Source organism: Lycorma delicatula, chromosome 4, assembly GCF_047948215.1.
Source record: "Lycorma delicatula isolate Av1 chromosome 4, ASM4794821v1, whole genome shotgun sequence".
NCBI lineage: Eukaryota > Metazoa > Arthropoda > Insecta > Hemiptera > Fulgoridae > Lycorma > Lycorma delicatula.
In genome coordinates, this window is record NC_134458.1 from 4913806 (window position 1) to 4940810 (window position 27005).

Genomic DNA, 27005 nt, shown 5'->3' on the forward strand with positions numbered 1-27005 from the left:
TCCTGGAATCTTACTTCAAAATCTTCAATTACTTTTTGGATTTCCGCGACGTATTTGTCGAGCTTATAATTAATATTTTTATGTTTTTGTAGGTTATCTGCCATATTTGGAAAATGATTTAGATTATTTTGTTTTCTTCTATTAGCAAAATAAATTTTGTTTTATATGCGTCTATGCAGCTGATCATATCAATTACTGTTTTATTTTTACCTTGTAATTCTAAATTTAAATGACTTAATATTGAAGTAAAATTGTTAGAAATGGTAAGTCACTAAGCCAAGTTTCATCATTTAAATTTTCACAGTTTCCATGTTGTTCGTGAAGAAAATCTGTAATTTCAGACAATAAATCACGAAATCGTTGCAGAAATTTATCTCTACTTAACCATCTGACATCGGTATGTAGTAATAATTTAGGTTGGCCTTCATCAAGCTGCAGTTGGAAGAGACGCCGTTTGAGGGAACTTCCTCAAATTGAATTAACAATTTTAAATGCTATGTCCATTATTTCTTTTGTGTTTAGTCTTAGTCTCTTGCTAGTTAACACTTGCTGGTGAATTATGCAGTGATAGCTCAAAAAGGCTGTGAATTCATCTTCATTTTGACATAGGGCTATAAATCCAGCAACCATTTCATTTCTGCAACCTATCATTGCAGCTACGCCATCCGTTGTTATTGAGACTAATTTAAAAAGTGGTACCTTCAAATCATTGAGCAAGTTTTTAAAGACTTATGTCTTAATATGTCTACATCTCTAGTCCTTTCCTTCAAAGAAATCATACCCAACAATTCTTCTTTAGGAGTAAAATCCTTAAAAACCAAAAACCATACAAACGAAAACAAGTAATTGTGCTGTATCACTTATATCTGTCGACTCATCACACTGAAGGAAAAAACAAGAACATCTATTAATATCATTATATAACTGCTCTTTTAGATTCCCACTCATCCTTTCAATTCATCGCATCACTGTGTTTCGAGACAACTGTAGATCTTGAATTGCAGAAACAATTTCACTCTTGTTCTTAAAATCGTTAAAAAGTGAATCTGACATTTTCAAAAAATTTCCTTTACAAATTCACCGTCGGAAAATGGCTTACATTTTTTTGCTAAGAGATAGCTTACTTTGAATGATGCAGTAGTTACTGCTTGTGACTTCAACCTTGGCTTTTTAAAAATGCTTTGTTAATTTGTTAATTGAGTTTTAAGATCCCTAACTTTGTTTTCTCAGTTCAGAATTTGGTTGATAATCTGTTTGATAATTGTTATGTAAAGCTAAAAAATATCTCTCCAGATTACCCTGTTTAGCAATGGCTACCGAGGAAAGTCATATTAAACAACATTTATCATTCACCATTGTAAAAAAGTAATCGAGTTCCCATTCTTCATTGAAGTGATAAGTTTTTGATTTTTTCGGTTTACTATTCATGTCCATGGGTATACTAGAATGCAAAGAAATATGACAATTTAAAGAAAAAATATTGAATTAAATATTTTCCTAGAAAATTTAAAAACTCATCAACTGCGGCAATTATCTCCGTTACATTGAGAGAAATAATAACAATACTGCATATTACGATTGGGGACAGCAATACAAGTATATTAAAATCTAATATAGATATATTCAAATTTACAAGAAGTATGTTAAAGTTACAATATATTTATTACGGTTTACAATACTGACTTCTTAATTTAAATAGAATTATTGTTATTCTTAATATACTCGTATTTGTAATACTGTCTCTTATTTTTCTCTCAGTGTAATGATCGCAGTTTAGAGATCTGTTCCGAGAATGCTCACTTATCAAGTAAATAGATAGGTAAGAAAAGTAATTTAATTTAAAACAAAGAAAAGGTATTTTAAACAGAAGAAAAATTGAAACTCAACGTGGTCACCGAGGATAAATAGTATTGATTAATAATAATACTGTTAATATAAAAGAAAAGAAGCTATCGTATGACACTACCAAATATTCAAGCTAACTGACTGTTCTTCGATGAGTGTAGTCGTAACTGTTGTGTTCACGCGTTGCGTCCTGTGACAAGTGTAACACATAAGTCAAAATGTATTGTGCTGGATGGTCGGAGATCACATACACTGTGATCTCCAACCATCCAGGAATTCTGGATGGTCTCCGACCATCCTAGAATTCTAGGAATTTATGACCTTGGCAAATTCCCAGAATGCATTAAACTATTGCTAGAAAGTTTTGCCTTTTACAATCGCTTCAAAGTCCATGGTATACGGAATTCCACCCCAGACATTGCGAGCAATCGACGATCGACCAAAATTGGCCTCGCAATCGACCAGTCGATTGCGATCGACTTGTTGGCCACCCCTGGTCTATACTATAAATTTCTGTCCTAACATAAATGGTTTAATTTCTGAGAGATAAGCGCCTCCCCATACCATAATCCCATACTGAAGTCTACTTTGAACTAATGTATAGTATAACATATTCATTATGTAGGTTGGGCATAAGTTACGGATAAAGTATCATTTTTGATGAATTATGAGAACCTCTTTTCTTAAACATGTAATGAGATAACTCCAGCTAAGTTGAAAATCTATTGTTATACTAGGATATTGACATAGTTTCCTCAATCATTCCACATCTACAGGCTGTTGCCACAATTACAATAGTGTGAATTTTAAGATCAGTGGCTGGTCTGCATTTGACCTTAACTTATAGAAGAGTAGTTTGGTTTTTCCTACATTTATACTCAACACATTTACATGAAACCATGGAATAAGTTTTTAAAGGTCCTCATACACCAAAGTGAAAGAAATTTTTCTTTAATATTATTATTAATAGTTCTTTTTAGGTTATTAATAATTTTTTTTAAAAATATGTTTTACTCATTGTCCACTGATGATTGTTTAACAATTGAAATGGCATCTAACTTTAGATTTTAAGTAAAATTTTTGTAAATGATTTTTAACATAATCTGTATTTCTGATTTATTTCAGTAAGATTTTTTAATTGTACGTTTATCACTTGTTTTTTTCAACTTTAGCAGAAATTTCTAATTTAAAAATGCTTTTTATTTCAACGCTTTTAAAATTTATATTAAAAATGTATTTTTGATGCTGGTGTCACCAGTTTTTTGTAATTTTTTTATTAATGATTTATCACACAATATTTCAATGATACTGACATAAATTTTCACTTTCAGTCAATATTTTGTTTAATATTCCTATGAGTAAAATCTGGTAAAAACTGGGGACTTGTTCTGAAGAATCTACATTACCAAAAATTAGTCCAGTAATACTTACCAGAACCAAGATTACTTTATACTTGAGTTGTTCTTTCTTTATTAGCTTGTTTGTTGTTGGATAATTCTATAGTATGATAATCCAGCTGACATAAATTGCCAGAATGGTATAATTTATAATATATTTTAAGTTAAGCATTTTCTGCAATTATTTTCAATAAACTCAGATTTGTGATTGATGTAAAACTGGCGTTCAAAGAATTACATGTTAGTGATTTTCAAAACAGAAAATTTGGAATCTGCCTTAAGCATATATATCAGCGACATTGTTTAATGTTAGGTTCAAAGAATTTATCTTAATTTTTTAACCTTTATTTTTAAGTTATATGTGTTATATAAACAGAAATATTATTGTGACTACAAAGTAATTTGAACCCTTTATTTTTATTCTAATGGTTTACTGAAATAATAATATAATTATTTTGAAATAAGGCTTATTTTATTATAATTTTTCTCTTGATTGTAAAAACGTTTATCAGAGTATTAATAGACCTTGTCTATTTTGTTATGTCACAATATGTGAATCAAAAATTTTTTAAATAGCCATTATCTCTTCCCAGCAAATAATTGTTAGACTATGAAAATTGAAGTTGTTATCGTTTAAGCCCACTGTGGTTTCATATTTAGCTGCATTGATGTTAAAGGTTTATTATCTATGTTTATGCACACTGTTCTAATATAAAGAACATAAAGTTACTGTTCTTCACTGTATTTCTGTAGATTTTTCTTTTTTAAAATAAAAAGTTCTATAAGTTATAGAAAATATAATTTAAATTCTGAGTGAAATATGTAAGCTTAAACCATTGTTATTGAATGGGTTGTGGGTTACCATAATTTAATAAGTGATAATTTATTTTATAAATTTTCAATGAATTAACAAATTCTATGCTTCAGCATCAGTATACTATGTTCATAAACAGACTTGAAACTCGGATTAGAATAGAAAAACAAAGGTACTTCTCAAATATGAGACACTTACCAACTAAAGCACAACTATTATTAAGTTATTCATTCAGACTTTACAGCTCAAGAAGTCTTTAATAAGTAATTAAAAAATAATTGCTAAGGAATTCAATGAATACGTTTTAAATGAACCGAGGGTGTTGGCTGCTTCAGAAGTTGATTTTAGTTATGCTGTCAAGTAAGAATACAAGAATACAAGTTGTAGGTTCTATAGTTTGTTTTGTCAAAAGTCAACATTTCTTGAATGTTGACATTCCACAGGGCAAAAGTTTAAATTAATAAGAAGCATAAATATTGTTAGTTTGTGAATGAAGATAAAAATTTCTTCTTTATTTAAAGCACAACAATTTTATGATAATAGATTTGAAATCATCTTGTGGATGAAAGTCACACGACTTCCTCATCTTGCCCTCCTACCAGTCATTCTGCAGCAGTGCAGAGCTCGTACAGCCACTACATCACCATATCCATCATTAACTATGTATCAGAAATTAATAAGCCCACACACAAATACAGAATCTTCATAAAAGAATGATGGGGTTTCTGTAATTCAGATCAAGGCAGATCTTGAACACGTCTTCGTAAATCAGCTGATTTGGAAGTCGAGAGTTTGAGCGTTCAAGTCCTAGTAAAGTCAATTATTTTTACACGGATTTGAATACCAGATCGTGGATACTGGTGTTCTTTGGTGGTTGGGTTTCAGTTAATCACACATCTCAGGAATGGTCGAACTGAGGCTGTACAAGACTACACTTCATTTACACTCATACATATCATCCTCTGAAGTATTATCTGAATGGTAATTACCAGAGGCTAAACAGGAAAAAAGAAGATCAAGGCAGTAGGGAACTTTTGAGAGATTATGTTGGTAGCTGTGGTAGCCTTCCACCCAAAGTTTGTGTAACAGGAGTTCAAACCACCACACCAGTTTTTGTATTGTTACTAATGTGTTTAGTTCGTTACTATGTTCACTGTTATAGAAAAAGTAAAGTGTGTCTTGTGGCATGGTGAATTAAAGTTCATAATTTTATTTCAATGTGCATGTCGATGCGAATATGGTAAAGAGCCACCACATGAAAATAATATATAACGTCGGTTCAAACAACTCAAAGAAACTGGATCAATTCTGAAGGAAAAATCAACTGGCAGATCACAAATATCAGATGAAACTGTTGAATGATTAGATAATCTGCAATCAGAAATCTTAACAAATTCATCTCTTGTCGAAGCCTCGAGTTAAATATTCTGAAAACACTAATTTACAAAGTTTTACACTACAGATTGAGATTACATGCATATAAAATCCAGCTACTGCAGGAATTGAAACCTGATGATGGAGAAAATTGTTACATTTTCGCGGTTGAAATTTTCGACAAAATTAATGAAAACTAATTATTTTTAGACAATATAATTTTTACGAATGAAGGTACATTTTATATTAATGGGTGTGTTAACAGGCACAACTCATGAATATGGGGATCTGAAAACCCAAATGTAATTTTTTAGAAACAATACAACATGCCTAAAGTTTGGTGTGGGGTGATAAAAAATCATATAATCTGACCTTTTTTCTTTGCTGAAAAGACTATTAATGGAAATTTTTATCTCAATATCTTAAACAACTACTGTTTTCCTCAACTGGATGAACTCAGAAACATACAGTGAATTCATTTCCAACAAGATGGCACATCCCCTTACTTTAATTTTTTTTCAGCCATGCTTTGAACGTAAAATTTGGACATTGGTGGATTGGTCAGCAAGGACCTATACCCACCCTGGCCTCTTAGGAGTCCAGATCTGACACCTTGCAATTTTCTTGTGGGAGTATATAAAAATGTTTATTCGCAAAAAAAATGCGACCTATGTCACTTAAATGAAAGGATTAATGAAGTAATTGTAACCATTACAGAAGATATGTTAATTTACTTACAGACAGAAACTGAGTATCAATTGGACATTTGCCAACCAACTAATGGTGTACATATTGAAATTTATTGGTTATGTAAAAAAAAAATACTTTGAGATGACAAATTTGATAAATAAACATCAACTGTATTTTTTTTTTCATTTAATCCATGTTCAAATCCCCATCATTTTTTTATGAAGACTCTGTATAGTATTTTCAGTAGATAACTAAATCACAAAAATTGAAATCATATTTTTCAATAACGTTACTTTTACATACACAATAAGATTATCTCATTCTAAAAAATTGTAAGTGTTTTTCCATAAGTTTTGCAATTGAAATATTTCATTACTTTTTGTATTTTTATTGAATAGCAGTCACGTGCAAAGGCAAATTTTTTGTTAAATAAAAAACTGACATAATTATCATTTATGTTATTCAGTTTAATTGTTATTTTAAATAGTCTATGTTTACTATTTCAAGACATTGTTATATCCTATTTGTCACCACATACACAACTTTTTGTTTTTTAATACAATTTCAGTCAGTTCAGATTATGGTTTTATATCAATCGAACGTGCAGTTTTTTTGGCTGATCTTTAATTGTGGAAATTACATTATTTTAATTGTGTAAGCATGTTAGGTAAAATGCCAGCAAACAGTCCTCATCTTCGGAAACAATAAAAAAAAATTGTTTGTAGGGTATATTATTATTTAAAAGAACTTGTGCATAGCAAACCTAATACTATTATTAAAGAAATTTTTAATGCAACGCAGGAAGTGACCGCAACCATGTGTGTTGTATCAGTCAAGGTGAATTATGTTACAATCTTTTGAAGTGCCTGGGAAAAAAATTCCTTTTACAAACTGGGTATCTGATCTGGACGATTTTTATAAAAATAAACTTTCAAGAATTAATAATCGTTCCATTCAAGAATTTTACAATAGAGAAGAGTATTCAACATGTAGTAAAATTGGAGACATTTTGAAAAAATTAACCAGGAGTGCAATTCCATATGGAAATTTGTAAGACAATCAGGGTTCCACTTTCATAAGTGTAATGATGACAGAAAATTTATGATGGAGAGATCTGACATTGTTCTTGCTTCGGTAAAACTTTAAGGAAAGTGCACAAAATTAGACAAAATAATTTTTGATAAATAAATTACCTAGGTGAAACATGGGTAAACCAGAATCATTCCAGGAAATACATCTGGTAGAATTCAACAAACAGTGGTGGCCTTAAGATTCTGGTTGTTGGTTTGCTTGGCATTTCTTCCGCCACCACCCCATTCGGTCGCCCTAAACATAAGACTGAATGTGTGTGTCACAAACAGCTACTGAGCCACAAAACAGTTTAGCAACCAGTATCCTAACTAGCTCCTAGAGCTAACCTAAAAGCGTGGTACCATACACCACTTGCTTGCATGTCCCACTACCCACTTGTCATATATCACTAAAATGGGTAGGTGCACCCCGTACAACTACTAAAACATATATGACTATCAGTAGTTAATTTTTCTTGTCAAAGACAGCAATTCACTGCCATGCCCAGGCCGCTGAATGCCAGCAAGTACCTATCCACCATTAAAGCGCTTGGAGCCTTAATCTGGCTGGTAGCCAGCCATATCTCTCGGTTAGCTTCCTACAGCAGCGCGATAGGAGTCTTTTTCCTTAGCAACAAAGCAACCGCATCAAGGAACTCTCACACGGTCCGACAATGCGGCTCTCACCACATTGACTTGCCGCTTGTGAGTGGCCAATTTTCCCCTTGACCTCTGAGTTGCAGGGTGGCCTGAGTCCTGGCCCCCCCCAGAGCTGGGCATCGAACACATGATGTTCGAGCTGGGGAGGTCCAATCTGCGATTGGACCTCCCCGCAGATGCACAGCTCATCAGCTGCCAGATGGAACAAAACAAATATTGGTTTAAATTTACATGGTTGGAGAGCACTCAGGCTCCCGTTGCCCTTAAAAATGAAGGAGAGACATACCATCCCAGATCCTGTATAAATCTATACAAAGACCTTCCCGTAGTCGTGGCTTGCCATTCTTGTTGCCATGCTTCCATTGCGAGGCTGTAAAGCCTCCTCCACAGGCGGAAGATGGGCAACTGTTCGAAATTTAGTACCAGTGCATTGAGATCATCGTTCCACTCCTGTACTGGCCCAGCTTGAAACCGCATCCCAAATACCTCGGCCTCCTTGCCTCTTCACAATTTCTACATGGCCGCCTGAACTTTCACCACTAAATCAATTGGGAGAGCCTTTCCCAATACAGTAGTAGCCTCGTAGGAGGTTGCTTTAAAAACACCAGTGCATACAATTAAGGCTCTGTGCTAGGCACTCCTTAAATTTTGAATAAGTGCTCGATTTCTTTCCAACCTATGCGCCCAAACAGACGCTGCGTAAGAGGTCATACTTTCGAAGACACCTCAGTTCACCATGTACAAATGACGGCCTGACAGCTCATAATCCTTTTGAGCAATCCTCCTAAGCTTGTGCATCACAGAGATGGTGTCCGCCACTACTTGCCTAATGTGGTTGCTAAACAGCAACTTCTCATCAAATAAAACACCTAGGTACTTATGAACTCAAACTCGACTGATTACACAGTCTTTATACTTAATACTTTATACTTAATTAATGGTTTACGACTGTATCATAATTTGTCTGCACCCTTGTGAAGCATTAACCTCGTCTTGGGCACAGAAATCCTTAAATTTTGAATGTCCATTCAGCCCTAAGATTCTGATTGGGAAAGGATCCTGTTTAATTACATGCCATGGTTGCTATGAACTTGGTTTTATAAAAGACTGTGCTCTTGTTTTGCAGTCGAAGCATATGGGGGACTTCTACCAAGAAATGAATGGTGATGTATTCCGAAAATGGTTTTAAATTTAGTATTCTGGTATTTCTCCAGATGACTGGAGAAAATACGTTAGATACGCAGAAAACCTTCAAGTAGAAGAATTTTCATAAAGGAAGATTGCAGGACAACCACTTACAATGCGTTGTAGTAAACTTACAAGATGATAGTGATGAAAATATGATAGATTTATCGGTTGATGAAGACTTATAATTTATTTCAGGTGATATTATCTTTCAGATTATAATTTATTTAGATTTTGTGCAAAGTTTTACAAATCTTTCGGTTTTAAATTTTATATTTAAATTTAGCTGTAACATTTCAAAATGCTTGAACATGTGGGAAAATTAGGAAATATTTTGTGTAAAATTAAAAGTTTCAGATGTGAGATAGTAACTTCTTATGAACACCAGAGTACTGCAATAAATATTTTGCTTGTTAATACATAAAATGAGTTGATGAAACATTGACCTGTAAAGAACCGTAGGCAGTAGAAGGGGAAAGAGCGCGTAACCTTCACCTGCAAGATGATTTCAAATCTATAATAGTTGCAGTAATACATGATGTATGTAATGCTGTATTACTCAGAGAAAATTTCCTGAGGAATTAAAAACTGCCAAGTTGTCCAGTTTTTAAAGCAGGGTCCCACTTGGGCATTTTTAATTATCGGTCAATATCTTTGCTTTCTAAATTTCTAGAAAAATTGATGTATAAAAAGACTTTTGTAATTCTTGAAATGAAGAAATTTTTAATGAATTTCAGGAAGGATTATGGCTTGCAGTATCAATGATGATAGAAAATGTTAAGTTTACGGATCATTATTAAACATAAATTTTGATACTGTCGATCATAAAATTGTATTAATTAAATTTTAAAGAATGAGAACAGATGGGTTTGTGTTAGCAGAGGATTGGAAATTATATTTATCTATAATATATTCCCTTTATTTATAGGAATTGCTAATAATATAATGGGAATGATTACATATGGTATGCTCCAACGCTCTGTGCTGGTCTTTTTCCATTTTTTATTTTGTTAATCATATTTTCATATGATTTTTTGGGCTTGTTACATTTTTTGCTAATAACATGACTACATATTCTGAGTTCAACTTGAATTGAATGTAATGAACTCTTTAAATGCATTTAAGATAAGTATTAACATTTCCTCATTCAGTTTTTCTTTTCATGATTATACCACTTGGTTTGTGATACACAGTAATTTAATTGTTGTATTGATGAACTTCCCATTTTATAATCTAATGCTACATTATGGGATCAATGCATATTTTTATTTTACTCCTCTTCTCTACAAAAGTCCGCTATTGGTCTAATGCAGAGGAATTGGTAGATTGGGATATGTAGTTCTGCATGTTTTATGTACGTGTTACATATACATACTCAGTTATGTTTTTAAAGTTAGTGAAAATAATGCTTTGTTGGAATCTGACATAATTTCCTACTAAAATTGGCAGTTTGTAAAGATTTTATCAAGTTTCCTTAGGCTACTTCTTCCCTCTTTCATTATCTTTTCTTTCAGCCAATAGTTTTTAATTTCCTACCAAGTAATATTAGATAAATTACATCCACTGATAGGTGTACAGAGAAATTTGAGACTTTACTTCTTATTTATTACTAGTTAAAACAGAAAGATTATAAAGGTGTTCAACATAAAAGATGTTCCTCCATCACTCAGTAGTTTGTATTAAGTGTATATTTTTGTTAAAATGCATATATTGGTATAAGACAGGTAAAATAATATGGAAGATGTTGGTGCAACTGGAGCTGAAGTGGGGAAGACTGTTTATTGCCACACATTTGATTATTGCCAGTCTGTGTCATGCATTGGCTTTTGAACAAAAATATACAAAAATGTGTTTTTGTTTTTTAAAATGCAGTTAACTGTTGAAGAACGTGTATTTGTGGTGGAAATTTATTTAGAAATGAAATCTCATGTGTTTCAGCAAAGGTTCAGGGAGAAATTTGAAAAGGAAGCACTAGTAAAAAGTGTTATTCAGGGTTAGTTGAAAAATTTTGTGAAACAGATCAATGTTAGACCAGAACATGCCCAACACAGGTCAGTTTTAATGATGCAGGTCATACAGGACATTAAAGCAGCAGTTAAAAGATCTCCTCATAAATCTTTATAGAGACTAAGCTGGGAAAAAAAAATTTTACTAGGTTCAGCCCACACTGCAGGCCACTAGTTACTGGTTTCACATTGATTATAAAGTTAATAAAGAAAATCTTTTTGTCAAAATCCAGTCTATTTGTTTTTTTCTACCGCAGATCAATTAAAATTATAGATGGTACCATTTCATGTGGCTTGCGGAGAGTGGGAGCAGTGTAAAGTCATTGCACAATAAACACAGAAGGGCTAATACTATGAGTATAAATGAGTTGTGCGTTGATATGGTTTATTTTTACCATTACAATCAGTAATGGTGTACTACATGTCATGGCCTAAAATTGTACAAAAAAACAATATAATTATAATTTAACAGTATAATTTATTGGAATTTACAGTTTATTTATATTTCATTAATGAATCAACTGTCAGTAGTACTGTGAATTATACTTTTTACAAACAAATTAATAAATAAACTGAAGTGACTTTTTTTATTAAAAAAATGCTGTTTAAATACTCATGTGGTTCAAAATAATTGTTTTTTTTTCTATTTGATTCAGTGTTAAAATTACAGATACTTACCCCTTTGTTGTAGTTAACTGAAGGCTGAACAATTACATTTCCTCCATGGCACTCTCAGGTTCTTTGTTGTTCCCTTCTTCATATTCATCAGAGCTTCAATTTCTGTAGAAGTTATGTTGTCGCTTCTGGTATCATAGCTTAAGTTTATTATGAATGATTCGATAGCCTCCGCCAGTGGACCTTGCTTATCCTGGTAATTTTATTCTATTTTCAAGCAGTGTTTGATTTTTTCTCCTAGTGTTCTATACCCATCAATGCAAATTTGTTTTTGCAAAGTCTGTCAACATCTTTGTGGATAAATGTAGTATTTCAAATAGCAACCCAATTTTTGACATCTGTCCAAATTAATTCTGTCGAGTTCAGCTTAGGATGGTGAAAGGAAGTTGTAAAATATCGTGACTAGTGTGTTTAATGATTTCAAATGATGTCTTATGTTCTTTTTTAAGATTGGTTTCATGGAAAGAAATTCTATGACTTCTGCCAGTCTTGCATATCAGTTTTTTAAAATTAGAATTAGCCATTAGGGGCTTTGTTCTCTTTAACACTGGGATAAGGAGCATTATCTAACACAATTACTGAATTAGGTGACAAATCTGGAAGCAGTTTCTCTTTAAGTTACTTTGAAAGATCTATTTCATGATAGTTTCATGTAGCTGTCGTGAATTTCCACACGGTAAGGCAGTGTGGTATGAATCCCATATCTCCACCGCTGTGTAAAATAATCGTTCTTGAACCTTTGCCAATGATTTTTTAAGCAGGTTCTTTTCAGTCCATCCTTTGTTTTGTAAATGAGTAATGTGTATGAACATTTCATTAAGGAACACAACTGAACAATTTTGTTCTCAAAATTTACTCATTTTTTTCAGATACTTATAGCGTTTTTATTGGATATCATGCCTTTCCACTAATAATGATCTATTTATAGAGATTTTAGGCTATTTGAAACTAATCTTTTTCAAAATACGTCTTAATGATGTAGCTAAACTTTTGAACACATTATCATTTTTTTAATTTTTCTAATAACTTTTGTATGGTTGGAAGACATTTTTCTTGAGTGTAAAAATTGTTGACTACACAGAAAACAGTGCACGAGTCAAAATCATCTAACCCAGAAATAGGAGACAGTCTTTTCTTATTTTATTTTGGTTGAAGAAAAAGTCATTGACAAATTTTCAGTCATAAATTTTGCCTCTTTAATTTGAGTTATAGACCTTTTTGAAACTCCCATCATGGCACTCTTACCCTTTCCATTATTTTTTAAGATCAGTAATAATTACTCCATTTTTTGCCTTTTTGGTCACAAATTTCACGACATTAACCACTTCACAAGATTGGCGATGTACAGTATTTCTTCCCTCAAGTTTAGACATAATTTAACAAACTAAAACTAACATTAGACTAGCATAAAAAAATAAAAATAAAACCAACACTACAACTAGCCCATAAGTAATTTATGTATTATTAGCAAAGATATTTTATTATTATTAAAAAAATTGTAACCTACAAAATGTGTCTGTAATGTGAACACAGCAAACAGTAATGATAAACTAAAAAAATGTTTTCACATAATATTAGCAATTGTATACTAATAATGAAATTATATGTCACTTAATTTAAGATGTTTACAGTTCAAATAACAATTTTTTTAAACACGTAATCATTTCTTTTCTATGAATAATTTCTGAACACAAAGTACATACTTATGTATGGACGTACATATGAATAGTAAGGTTTTGTTGCTGATAATTTTTGTTTGTGGCAGATGACTCATTTATGTGTAACTGATTGTACACTTACAGAGGGAAGGATAGAGGTATTGTCATTCCACTGGAGTGGTAGTGGTAGATTCACAAGTCATATGAACTGGCATTATCTATACCTTATTTAAGTCTCAAGATCTGAAAATAATTTGCATTTCATTTTTTATGAAAATACAGTGTACAAGTTAAGTTTAATTATGCTCACATTTGAATGTAGTTAATGAGTGAGAAATTGAATTGTTTGTACCTGGGCCTCAGAACATTTCATATTATTTATTTATTACTACAAAACATTTACATTATTGTCTATAAAACAGAAGGTTAATAGATGCTTAACTATGTAAATAAACTAACTATATTAAATAGTAATTAACTGTGTGCTGTAGATTTGTGTGAATATTTTAATGTAAAAACTTCATCGTGATAAAATAATTTTAGCAATTTTTGTCAGGTGAAGGGTATAACAGTTTGCTTTGTTCAAAAATGAAGTGTGAGTTATAAAATCAATTTTGCTTTAATTCAGTAAATTGTCCTATAATATTTACCTGATTATTAGATATTATGATGTGTTAAACATCCAAGGTATTTAAAACCTCTGTATTTATATTTATTTATTTTTTATAACATAATAATTACTGTTTCAGATATGTGATGAAGTAAAGGCAATTCTCCTTGCAGATATGGCACATATTTCTGGTTTGGTTGCTGCAAAAGTTATTCCAAGTCCTTTTGATTATTCTGATATTGTTACTACTACCACCCACAAGACACTGAGAGGAGCCAGGTCAGTGTCAAATATATCATTTAATTAAATGTGTAATCTACTTATTAATTATAAAGGTAGCATGTGCCATTTAGTTTTATAAGCGCCAACATTACATATTTATTACACATAGGTGTAAGTTTAGTTTCCGTTTTTTTCATTAGGTTTGTTGTATCTTGTCTATTCTGATTATAATTAATAAAATTAACATTTGTTTTGTTTCTTAATCAGTGAAATTAATGACAATTTTTCTATTTCATCTGGAATTTGTGCCGGATGAGTTAAAATTTATTGCCGGAAAATTTTTTGATTGTAATATAATCACATCAGTTTTTGTTTTTGGTTTAAAACTTTTGTGGATTCATTTATATTTTTAATGCTCCTTCAATCTGTCTTTAATATAAATTATTGTCTTTCTCCTTGATAGGTGATAAAAGCGACATTTTGAATCCCCAACATATCTGTTACACAAATTTTTCCCATCCTTTCATTCTAACTATTGAAATTGTTATATGATTTGCTGAAATCTGCCTTTAGAGAGTAGGTGATTACGTAACTCCCAGTAACTCTTTTTTGTTGATTACTTGAGAAGAATTTTATGAGTACTGCTTTTATAAAGTGCATCATAAAATAAGTGTATTCCCATCAAGGAAATGAAGAATTTGAAGGATCAGTTGATCACTTCATCTACTGATTTTTGTAAAACACAGTTTTATATAAGGGTAACAAGTTTATTTACAAAACAAAACTCTTTTCTGTTTAATACCAAATTTTTATAAACAAGTAGATGAAACAGCAACTGATAACCCTTAACTGAATTCCTAGCTAGCATTTTCTTGGAAAATTAAATCTAAAAGGGAATCTCAATATTTCCTGTGATTTTTTTGAGATGCATGAATGATATTTTTGCTGTTTTTGATACTTCTCATCACACTGAAAATATTGTTAAAAGATGAAACTGAATCAACAGAACTTTAAATTACCTATCAAACTAAGAGTAAATAGATGTTACCATTTTTGATATGTTCTGAAAAAATATGCAGACTTATAAGGTTGTCACTGATTGTTCTTTTTATCATATGAAAATAAGATGGATGGTATCTTTCAATTCAATCTAAATCAGTTGCTGCTTGGTCTGGATGCTTATTGCTAAGAAATTAATTTTATTAAAGAGAAAACTTGAGTTCAGTGATTTTACTAGAAAGACCATCGAAAGCAAGCAGTAAAGAATCAATCAATAAAAATTTAGCAATACAGTTTTACTTTAGAACAAGAGAGAAGAAAGATTGGAGAAGGCATGGATGAAAATCGCATAGTTTTCCCTCCATGCAACAGTAAGACAGAAAGTAATTTAAAAATCACAGCTTTAACATTACCTTGGCTACATCTAAGAAATTGGCCTCTTTCCTTGAAAATACTGAAGATAAAACTAAATTCATTTTATGAGTGTGCATTTATAAATTGATTTGTAAAAATAATTGCAATTTAGGGAAAAAGGGCAAACTAAAAGAATAATTGAAACTAGAATAAAGGAGCATTTGGCTCAAAATTCAGAAGACCAGGGAAATTCTGTTTTACTTTATCAATAGCTAAGCATAAACTTCACTGTTGAACAGCAATGGGTAATCTTTATCTTTCTTCCAAGTTTTTCTATCCAATCAGTAAAAGAGGTGTCCATTAAATTGCGGTAAGCAATTTGAATTGAAGGTTTTAGTAGTTCTGCTATTCTTAAATTTTATTGGGATTTCCTAAAATGGTAGCGATTGTTTATATTTTTACTTTTATTTTTTATTCTTGTTCTAAAATCTGGGTTAAAAGTATTCATTATATATTGTTTTGTAAGTACTGTTTATTTATTAGTTAATATTTATTATTATTTTTCCCTTTTTTATTGTTCATTCACTTATTTTTTAACTATAATTTTTCTACAGTCTATTGGTCATGATTTTTTATTAACAGTTGAAATGACCATCTTAGATTTTAAGCAGTATTTTTGTTAAGTGTTTTTGAATGTAAGTATAGTTTAAATAATGTATCACCTTGACAGGTTTCGTATATCAAATCTCTTAATATTTTATTACTGTTAAGTAGAGTCTATTATTATCCTGAATGTTGTATAAGCATAATATGTATGGTCAAAACATTATATATTTTTCAGTGCTGTCAGATACTAATAATATTTGTATGTTGTTTTCTTCTAATTAATAATCATTACATGATATTTTGATTATGTTTTGCTGCAGCTGTCATTTGTTCCCTTTTTCATATGTTTTCTTGTATATTTTCCTTTTTATTTTACTACAATATAATACAATTTTTTTTATTTTTTATTTTACATTGTAGTAAAATATGATTTTTTTTATTAAAAGGGTATTCTATTTATTTGATGGTTAAGAGCAGAATCTTTGTAACTTAATTTTAATTTTATTTGTTCAGTGTCTGAAATAAGTGTATTTAGTGTTTTACACGTTGTACTTGCCTTTAATATTGTACATTTATATATGTATGTTTATGGAAATAAATAAAATATAATCTTGTTTTCCAATTTAAATGGCTGTTGTTAAAAGTTAAATCAAGGAAACAGTTTTATCTGATGTACTGGAAAAGATATATCCATGAATAATTTTACATCATCAAAGGAAAAAGTAAAGGATGCTTGCAGAGAGGAAAATATTTTAAAGTAAAATGATCGCTATCAGAACATATTCATCTTATAACAACTACAGTTCTAATATGTAAATATGAAATGATCATTCATTCTTATACTGTAAAACTTTTAATAATATTGTTTAATGTAGTTATAGCCTGAATTTAGGTACATTATAAAGAAGTAATGTTTAATAGTTTATTTTTAAAAAGGTCAAGATATCATCCACCCTATCCGCACCACCAAAACAAGCTGGCATATAAAGTTAATACTATAATTACTGATAACATTAAACTATATTTAATGTTGTTAATATACTTCAGTTTTAGCATTTACAAAGAAGCAGGACTGTATTTTTTATGCATGACCTTTTTTTCATTTTAGAATTATAGCTTCTTGAAATATAGTTAAACAGTTCAGAAAAACTGAATTTATTAGAATTTGTTAATAATTAATATATTTTTGTATTCAACTGCTCGGTAGTATTAAATTGGTACAGTGATATTTTAGTGCCATCCGTGTAATAAATAAATCCGTGTGATATTCGAATATTAAAAATTTGCTAAGTTGTAAAAAAAATGTGAAAAGTTGTCACTTGTGTTAGTGTTGCTGCAGTAGAAAGATCTTTATTTTAATGTTCTTAATAATCTTTCTAGGTCAGGGATGATATTTTATCGCCGTGGTGTTAGAGGAATGGATAAAAAAACAGGCCAACCTATAAAATATAGTTTTGAGGAAAAAGTGAATAGTGCAGTTTTTCCTGCTCTTCAAGGAGGACCCCATAATCATGCTATTGCTGCTGTTGCTGTGGCATTAAAACAGGTAATATTTTACCCAGAAATGATTAAAATAATCAGTGACAAATTAAAAATAATATAAATATAACAAAATTTGTGATTTTTGTGTATTAAATTCCAGTAAATATTTTGTTCCAGGCTCGATTCCACTTGCAGGTCTGCATATTTTTCATTGTCCATTTTTTAAATATATAAATGCTTTGCATAAGTCTTGAATTAAAATAGTTATTTTATTTTAAGAAAATGCGCTGATCATTTGCATCGCCAAACTATACATTTCCAAACATTACCTGACTTAAATTTTACCTTTGTAGAAATAATATTCATATTTATAAATTTTTATTTTACACAAAATGCTATGTTAAATGATAATATGCTTTTCCTCAAGTTTGTTCAAGTAAAATGCAGGGTAATCATGAATTATAGAATTGTCAGTCCATGATATCAAACCCCACAGCTAATCCCTATTGGAGTTGATTTTTAATTATGTCAGTATTGATGTGTTCCTGGAGCATTTCCTTGATCAGCCTCACAAGGAACTTACCAAAGACCAGCAAGAAACTGATCGGCTGATCATTATTTACCTCACTCGGATACCTTCGATCTTTGAAAAACAGGTTAACTTAAACTATCTGTCAGTGACTCAGAAAGGAGCAGTGGTCAAGGTAACCCTGGAATAGTATGTAAGTGGTTCCTTGATGACCATCCACAGTCCAAGCATTATGTCTGGGTTAAGCCAATTTGTTCCTAGCACCCTTCTCACTCAATCTTGTATATTTAACTGGGGTCTACTCATCCTCATCACGTATGTTGATAATGCCTGGTGACAGATCAACAGAACTTACACCTAACTAGGGTTTGAAACGTAAGAGGACTCAAGAACTCTTGATATATTTCTGTGAGCATTCTTGTTTGCTGTGCCGCAAATTGGTTATGAAAAAAACCCACGTCGACTAGTCATAAGGTGGCTGGAGTCAGAAGCTTCAACAGGGTGGCTGGATTCAACCTTAAATGCTTCTGAAAAAACCATTTCTGCTTGACAGCAGGCAGCAGGCATCACTGCTAAGCTCTTAGAGAAGCTCAACCAAAAGTTACTTTTTCTTCTCTAGCAAAAATGTTGAGCGTGAAGTTCACCATTACCTTCTCTTTTTTTTGGGATGTCTGTCAATAGTACTTTGCCCTGGTTGAAATTGAATGCTAATTTGTTAAGGGGTAGATACCTATGCCCCCCCGTACATATTGCAGAACTTGGGCTATAGTCTCTTGTTTTTGGATCTTTGTTAGCAAATTATGGGTATACATTTAAAATTTTGTGTATTCATAATTATTTAGCTTCTTCTAGTGTATCAATTTTTTTGAAATTATTATTAGAGTGGTTCCCATATAGAACAATGTTTATGTCACTACATCAGCACAATTCCTTTTCAATCCATTCTGTGAAAGCCATTTTGGTACTAGGATAAATATTGGTATAGCAAGGTTTTGCTTAGTGGGATCCTGGGTCATTGATGTGTACTCTACATGTGTATATCACCTGTACTCACTTGTAGTCTTGTTATTATGTCTATTATTTTCAATAATAGACATAATAACAAGACTAACAGTACTATTACTACTACTACTTCATACATCCTAATTCAAGAAAAAGTTGTAAATTATTATTGCAGTTGAACTTTAAGATACTGAAGAGAAAACTGGAAACAAAAAATGGTATAAAGGAAAAAAATTATGTGAAGTTAGAGTTTGGAAAACCACGGGAATGTGCCAAGAGTTTGCTATAAAAATTGTAGGAAATGAGTAGGTAATTTTAAGAAAAGGAAGTAATGAAGGTTGAGAAAAAAAGTTTAGGTAAAATTAATGTCAAAAAAAAACACTACTATGGTGATTTTTAGATAATTACACTGGTCAACATAAAATTTGGAACTGAAAAGGGAGTAGGTGTTTTACATAGTATTTTATATGCTGAATGTGAATATGTATTCCAAAACAACCCATCATATAATGTTCTTATTTTACAACCCCTTAAATTTATTTGTTCCATCATTTGTGGAACAAACAATACAAATAAATTAGAACGTCTGTATGTTTGCTTATTCACATCTGATTTATATCAGATGATGTGATTTCATATCGAGCCAGACATGTATAAAATGTCAGTGAGTCAAGTAATGAGTAATTCAATGTGATGAAGTTTTCTTCACTATGAGTTCAGCACTTGGTATGACTTGTTATGTTCTTTAGTTTTATCATACACTTAATGGTAATGGTTTTATCATACACTTATTATAAAGATTGTTTCATAAGTGATGCCATAGATTTAGTGAAAAATTTTTATGACAGAACAACTTTTGGTATTATTTTATTGAACATCAATATTTGTTAAGTTGTGTATGTGTGTTTCGCACTGTGTTTTATTGCACACCATGGTGAAACAATTTTATGAAGTATTTTAAGTAATTAAGTATCTATGAATTAAAACTTAATTATTTTTATAATTAAGTAAGTACTTTTGTAATATTTCAGTTTACTATCATTCATTAAAACATTGAATTTTACAGTGAATAAAGATTAGGCTTGTAAAAATTCTCCAAATATTTTTTGTTACGTTTGCAGAGAATTCACCACGAAAAGTCAACAAACACCATTATCAAGTCTGCTGAAAACTGCTTACAAACATTACTTTGACTGTCCCTTGGGAGACAAAGATAAATCCTGGGCTCCACAAGTAACATGCATCAAGCACTACATTAAACTAACCCAGTGGTTAAAAGGAAAAAAAGAGCATTGTCTTTTGACATACCTATGATTTAGCAAGAGCCTACTAACCATTATGATGACTGCTACTTTTGCTTGACAAATGTTACTGGTTTCAATTCAAACAATAAAAGCAGTATCACATACCCAAATTTCATTCAGCTATGTGACCAGTACTTCATGGTGTTGATTTACCAATTCCGATCGCTCCAACTTTTTGGAAAAAAATTTCTGATTTCTCAGAAGGCTCAACCAATGAATCCTCAACTTGAGTAGATATTAATTACATTGCAGAAGAATCAAGTACCGAACCTCACCTCATCACACAAGCAGAGCTGAGCGACCTAATTCGTGACTTATATTTGTTGAAACAATGTGCAGAACTCCTAGGTTCACGTCTTAAAGAATAGAATTTATTAAATAATGATACTAAAATTTCAGTATACAGAAATTGAAATGAAAATTTTCTGAAATACTTTAGAAGAAATGATTTAATTTCTTTTTGCCATGATGTTAAGGGGCTACTGTCTGAACTGGACATTGAATATGTTGTCCAAGATTGACATGTGTTTAACGACTCATCAAAAAGAAGCTTAAAGGCAGTGTTGTTGCATAATTCGAGTCTTCTATACCAGTAGCACATGCTGTAGGAATGAAAGTATGTCAAAAATTTTAGAAGCTATTAAGTATGAGAACACTCTTGGTGAATTATTGCTGACCTGAAAGCTATAGGGCTTCTTCTCGGTCTCCAGAGTGGCTTTACAAAATAGTGTGTTTCTTGTGTTTGGAGGATAATTAGGCTACAGATGAACACTACGCAGTTAAAGACTAGCCAAAAAGAAATCAGTTTACCCCAGGAAAGGAAAATGTTGTCAACATTCTCCTTGTTGAAGCAGATCGTTATTATTTTACCACCTCTACATAAAAAGCTAGGCCTGATGAAGAATTTTGTAAAAGCATTAGATAAAGATTGAGATGGCTTTAAATATTTAGTTGAGGTTTTTTTTCACAATTAAGTTAAGCCAAATTAAAAGAAGGAATATTCATTGGGCCACAAATAAGAAAATTAATTTGGGAAAATATATTTGATAGCAAACCGAACGCTAAAGAACTAGCAGCATGGAAGTCACTCAAAGATGTCATTACCGGTTTTCTTGGAAACAAAAAAGCTGAAAACCATGATAAGCTTATAAATAAACTCTTAGTGAAGTACAAAAATTTAGGCTACAGAATTTCATTGAAAATTCAATTTTTACATTTTCTTTTGGACTTTTTACCTTTAAACTTGGGTGAAATCAGTGACGAACAAAGAGAAAGGTTCCACCAAGATATATTACTGGTGGAATAATGTTATCAAGACAGATGGGATGAATCTATGTCGAGTGACGACTGCTGGATGATGAAAAGAAAAGACTTCACTGAACAAAAAAGGAAAATAAGAAAAATAATTTAAGGTAAACGTAAATGTCTGCAAAATAAAGGTAGGAATTTTAATTGTAATTATTATTATTTTTTTTGTATTCTATTATTTAATAAGGCTTTCAATATTTTAAAGGATCATAACTAAAAATCTGAGGGAAATGAAGAAAAACTGATTTCATTTTAAGATTTAGCATAAAAATACCTTCTAATTCTTCTACGTTTATTTCAGTTCCAAATTATTTTTTTGTTGACCTGTGTAATCATAGTAATCTGTAGGTTTTGATTGTGTGTGTGTGTGTGTGTGTGTGTGTGTGTGTGTGTGTGTGTGTGTGTGTGTGTGTGTGTGTGTGTGTGTGTGTGTGTGTGTGTGTGTGTGTGTGTGTGTGTGTGTGTGTGTGTGTGTGTGTGTGTGTGTGTGTTGTGTGGGTGTGTGTGAGCGCGTGCGTGCATTGATTTCTTTTGACCTTTCCAGGCTATTGTTGACACAGTTACTTTTTTTATCTATAGAATAACACATAACCATTCATGTTTGATCTTTATATATATCATGTAATTATCTTATGATCTGAATAACGTATTTATTAATTTATATATTCTTTATGCACTATGAATTAATTTTTCATAAGTAATTTCATAATTCTCCAAATAATTTTAGAAGTTAAACAGATGAAACTAAAATATTTCACAGTTTCCCCAATGTATTTTATAATTTCATTAATAATTCACAAAAAACTCATTAGTTGATAAACTGCATTGACTTCTTGAGGTTGTCCCTTCTTTTCCCCCGTTTTCTTAATTTCACTTCTTCCAATTGCAATATGACAATGTAGTAGAGTGATAGCTGTGTTTCTAAACTTGCTCTCACCCTGCTATTCTTTGTTCATACTTGGGAGCTTGTCTACCTAATAACTCGAGATGCCTATCAGCTAAAGCTAGGCCTCCTACAGTTAGTGAAGTACAATGTTCAAATATTATACTGAGTAACTTGAGCTGGTGATGAATGATTTCATGCAGTGAACTCATCAAAAGAAATGATGAAATACAAGGTGCATAATGAAGCAGGAAGATTTAAAAGCTTGGCTATTTATTTGAAATTTGTGTGAGGAAGCTGAACTTGTTGATATATTTTGAGTCATATAATGCCATGCAGTAAAAATGCAACATTGGTCAGGTGCACATCATCAAACTTTCTGTATTAAATTGTTTTATAAAAATGGTGACTTACAACAACTGTACAAAGGTTATTTCGCAATCTGTTCAACATTCCGCATCAGGGATGGGTACCATTAGTTCACACAATTAACTTTTGAGTTAAAACTTTTGAGGAAAACTGGATCAACTTTAAATTTAAAAAATAAAGGAGCAGCAAAAAGTGTTAGAATACCAGAAAACATTGATAGAATTTGAAATGCCATAACATGTATTCCAAAACATTCTGTGATTAAACATTCAATAGCATTGAAAATCAGTGAATAATCAATCCATCAAATCTTACATAAAGACTTAAGTTTTCTTTCCTATAAAATTAAATTGTTTTAGAGATAAAAATGCTGATTTGGTTGCTCACATGAATTTCTGTCAAGAAATATTGTAGCATTCGATGGTGATGAAAACTTAATCCACCATATGTTTATATCAGAGGAAGCTTATTTTCATGTGAATCTATGAAATTTCAATTAGTCAATATTGGAGCACTGAAAATCCACTTCAGTTACACGAGAAGTCGTTGCGTAGTCTGAAGGTCACAGTGCGATGAATTTTCATCATCTGGCATTATTGGACCATTATATTTTTTTCAAGATTATCAAGGAAATGCTACAGCCATTACTGCAGTGCATTAAACAACCATGGTCACTACATTTTTGAGGCAAAAATTAGTTAAATTTCCATAAATTGTGTGGTTCCAGCAAGATGGTACTACATGTCATACTGCACATGTCTGTTACTGCTTTAAAAGAACTTTTTCTAAACCATATCATATCCAAAAATGGGGACATTGTTTGGCCATCTACATCTCCAACTTGGAGATGTCCACATATCCAACTTTTTTCTTTGCATCATTTTTTTTTGATACAGGTGAACAGAAACATTAGTGGAACTAAAATTAGAAACTCAAGAAGTCACATGCATTACACTAGCCGTGTTACAACAATTAATGTAAAATATTTGATTTAGACTACAAGAGTGCGTAGATCATAAGTGTGCCCGCATGTCAAGCATTATTATAAAAAATAAACTGGCATGTCTTACTTAATGGAAAATTGTAGAAACATTCACATTAAAATAAAATATTGTTTAAATACCTGAGTTTTTCCACTTCACTGACGTACTTTGTATGATAAGTGAAATTAATTAAAAGATGATAAAAAATAAAATGTAATTTACATTTTAATTTATGTGTTATTATTTTATTCTATAATTGGTTAATATTATTTAATAAAATGTTGTTTTTTTGGAATTGTATTTGTTACAAAAGGTCTTATTAAAAATTAAATTATTTTTATATTGATGTAAATATAAAAATATCAGTCAAAAAATTAATTTCAATTTCAACTAATCTAGGATCTTGCTCAAATTAAGAATTTTGCCTTACGAGGTTTGTCTCAAAAATAAGTGTACCGATTTTCCTATGGACGAACAGGTAATGTAAAACATCCTTGATGTATAACAGCACATATTTAGTGACCTTGGCTGCACATGTGTACTTGTTTCAACTGGATGAGTTGAGTCAATCGCAGGCTACTGCTGTTTATGTATGGTTGTGTTTTATAACCTTGCGATGGAGGCAAATATTGAACAACATTACGCTATCAAATGTTATGTGAAACTCAACAATTCTGTCACAGAAACATTTCATTCTTTAACCAAAGCTTATGGAGATGTCACTCTATCAAGAACTATGGTTTATAAGTGGCACAAAGCTTTCAAAGAGGGCCGAGAAAATGTTGAAGATGACCGTCGTTCTGGAAGACCAACCTCGTCAACAAACTATGAAAATGTGGAAGTTTCATTGTACACAAAGAATTTGTACCTCCAGAATAGACAGTTAATAGCACCTTTTACAGTCTTGGTCAGACTTCGAAAACAGGTCCAGCATCTCCGAATGGTTATTGCTCATGATTGCGTGCTGTACCACAATAATGCGCCAGCTCACACCTTGCTTTCAATTTGAGAATTTCTGGTGAAGAAAAGCATTCCCCTACTTCCACAGCCTTCCTACAGTCCAGAGCTAGCTTCGTGCAGTTTCTACCTTTAACCTAAGTTTAAATTGAAGTTGAAGGTTCATCATTTTGGAACAGTAGAAACTGTAACTGATGAGCACACACACTTAAGGAAAATGACTTCTGGTACTGCTATGAACAGTGGAAGAAATGTTAGAACTGCTGTGTAACTTCCCAAGGATCATATTTCGAAGGAGATAACTTGTAATTTCAGTACAGTTACTTTTGGTACAAACCTTACATTATTTACATTTTTCACTCAGAAATAATATTAAAGAATAATAGCTTCTAACTACAACTTTTTCTTCTACCAATTCTGATAAAATTGTAATTGTTTTTCCAATTTTTAAACTTCAGATATGAATTGTCTTTATATTATGTCATAATACATGATCACAGCTGTGAATAGAATGATCCATCCATAATTGATAGCAATATAGACATTTTTTATATTATTTTTTGGCTTCATATTATAATTGAATACAAAATACAAGATTGTTATGGTTAATTTTCATAAGTTTATTCCATGTTATACTTGTTATTAAAATAAAAACTTACTTTCCGTATTCACTGATTAAACTGATTAAAAATCTTGTGTAGGGAAATATTGTTCTTTGTGAAAAATAAAAGATTTCTTGACTTCATACACTCTTCTAATGAATTTGGGCACTACTTCAGTATGCACCATAATGATTGTTGTTGCCTTTTAAGTGATTTTTAAAGTACACAAATATTAATTCTATAAAAATTTTCTCTATTATTTCAGGCTAAAGCTGATTATTTTCATGAGTATCAGAAACAGGTGCTATTAAATTCTGAAGCGTTGGCTAAAGCTCTGATTAGCAAAGGGTACACCCTTGTATCTGGTGGAACTGACAATCATTTAGTGCTAGTAAATCTTGTTAAATCAAGAAAGGTTGATGGATCAAGAGTAGAGCAGATCTGTAACAGAGTACACATTACTGTTAATAAGAATGCTTGTCCAGGAGATAAGTCAGCCATGACCCCTAGTGGGCTCAGACTCGGTCAGTATAGTTTTGTAGTAAATAAGACCTCTTTTTTCTTTTATTCTTTACACATTAAGAAATGAATAATTGTAAGTAAATTGTTTTAGCTATATTATAGTGGAATGCTGAAAATTATCCAGATGGAGTTTTCCAAGCAGAATCTTGATATTTGGAAAACTAAAAAAGGTTTGTCATACATACTGAATGTATCATTCTAATGTTTAATGAATACCACACTTAATAAAAATATGAAAATATAAAAAGGTAAATGTATTTCAGTAAAATAAAAAAAAAATACTCAGAACATAGTGCAATTTAATAAATAAACAGATGGGGTAATGTGTTAGAAGAACTCCAATAAATAGAAATTTTCTAATAAGAATTTTCAAAAATTGTGTGAAAGAAATTAAAATTTACTATGCTACTGTTTTATAAAAAATGTAATTTAAAAAAATTATTAAAAATAGTATAAGAAAACACTATTAAATCTATATTGAATAAAAGTTATGAAATTCCTACGTATTGTAAAAAATAACATTTCTTAAAAAATTACAGTAAACTTAAGCGATAATATTTTTTCTTAAAAAAATTCTGTAAATTATAATTGCTTTAATTTTGATATATGTTTAAGAGGTGCAAGATCATGTAATAATTTTATACAAAAATCTGTGTAGAATTGCATTTTTTTGTCACTCCAACCAGTCCATAGTGATAAACAAACATTCACGAGCTTTTTCATATGACAGCCCTGGATGCAAGTCATCAGCTTCTCCTTTGGTTGTTAGCTAATCATCTTGTAAAAAAAAAAGCTGCCTCATAATCTTGTTGTTCCTCAAAATTTGGTACCCTTTATCATTGTCATGGCTGATGATCTATTCATGAGCACTCCCAAAGATTATAGTCTGCACACTCTGG

The 27005-nt window shown here is 31.2% G+C and overlaps 1 protein-coding gene across 5 annotated transcripts in view; it reads left to right on the forward strand.

The window, feature by feature from the left end:
- LOC142323062 (serine hydroxymethyltransferase, mitochondrial-like) overlaps positions 1-27005 on the forward strand; it is a 288888-nt gene that overhangs the window by 236785 nt on the left and 25098 nt on the right. For all 5 annotated transcript variants that reach the window (XR_012756013.1, XM_075362187.1, XM_075362186.1 and 2 more), the window contains 3 exons: positions 14124-14263; positions 17546-17711; positions 25850-26108. Coding sequence is in view for 4 of the 5 variants with exons in the window: in XM_075362187.1 (XP_075218302.1) it covers positions 14124-14263; positions 17546-17711; positions 25850-26108 (565 nt within the window). In the remaining variant the exon portion in view is untranslated. The remainder of the gene's footprint in view (positions 1-14123; positions 14264-17545; positions 17712-25849; positions 26109-27005) is intronic.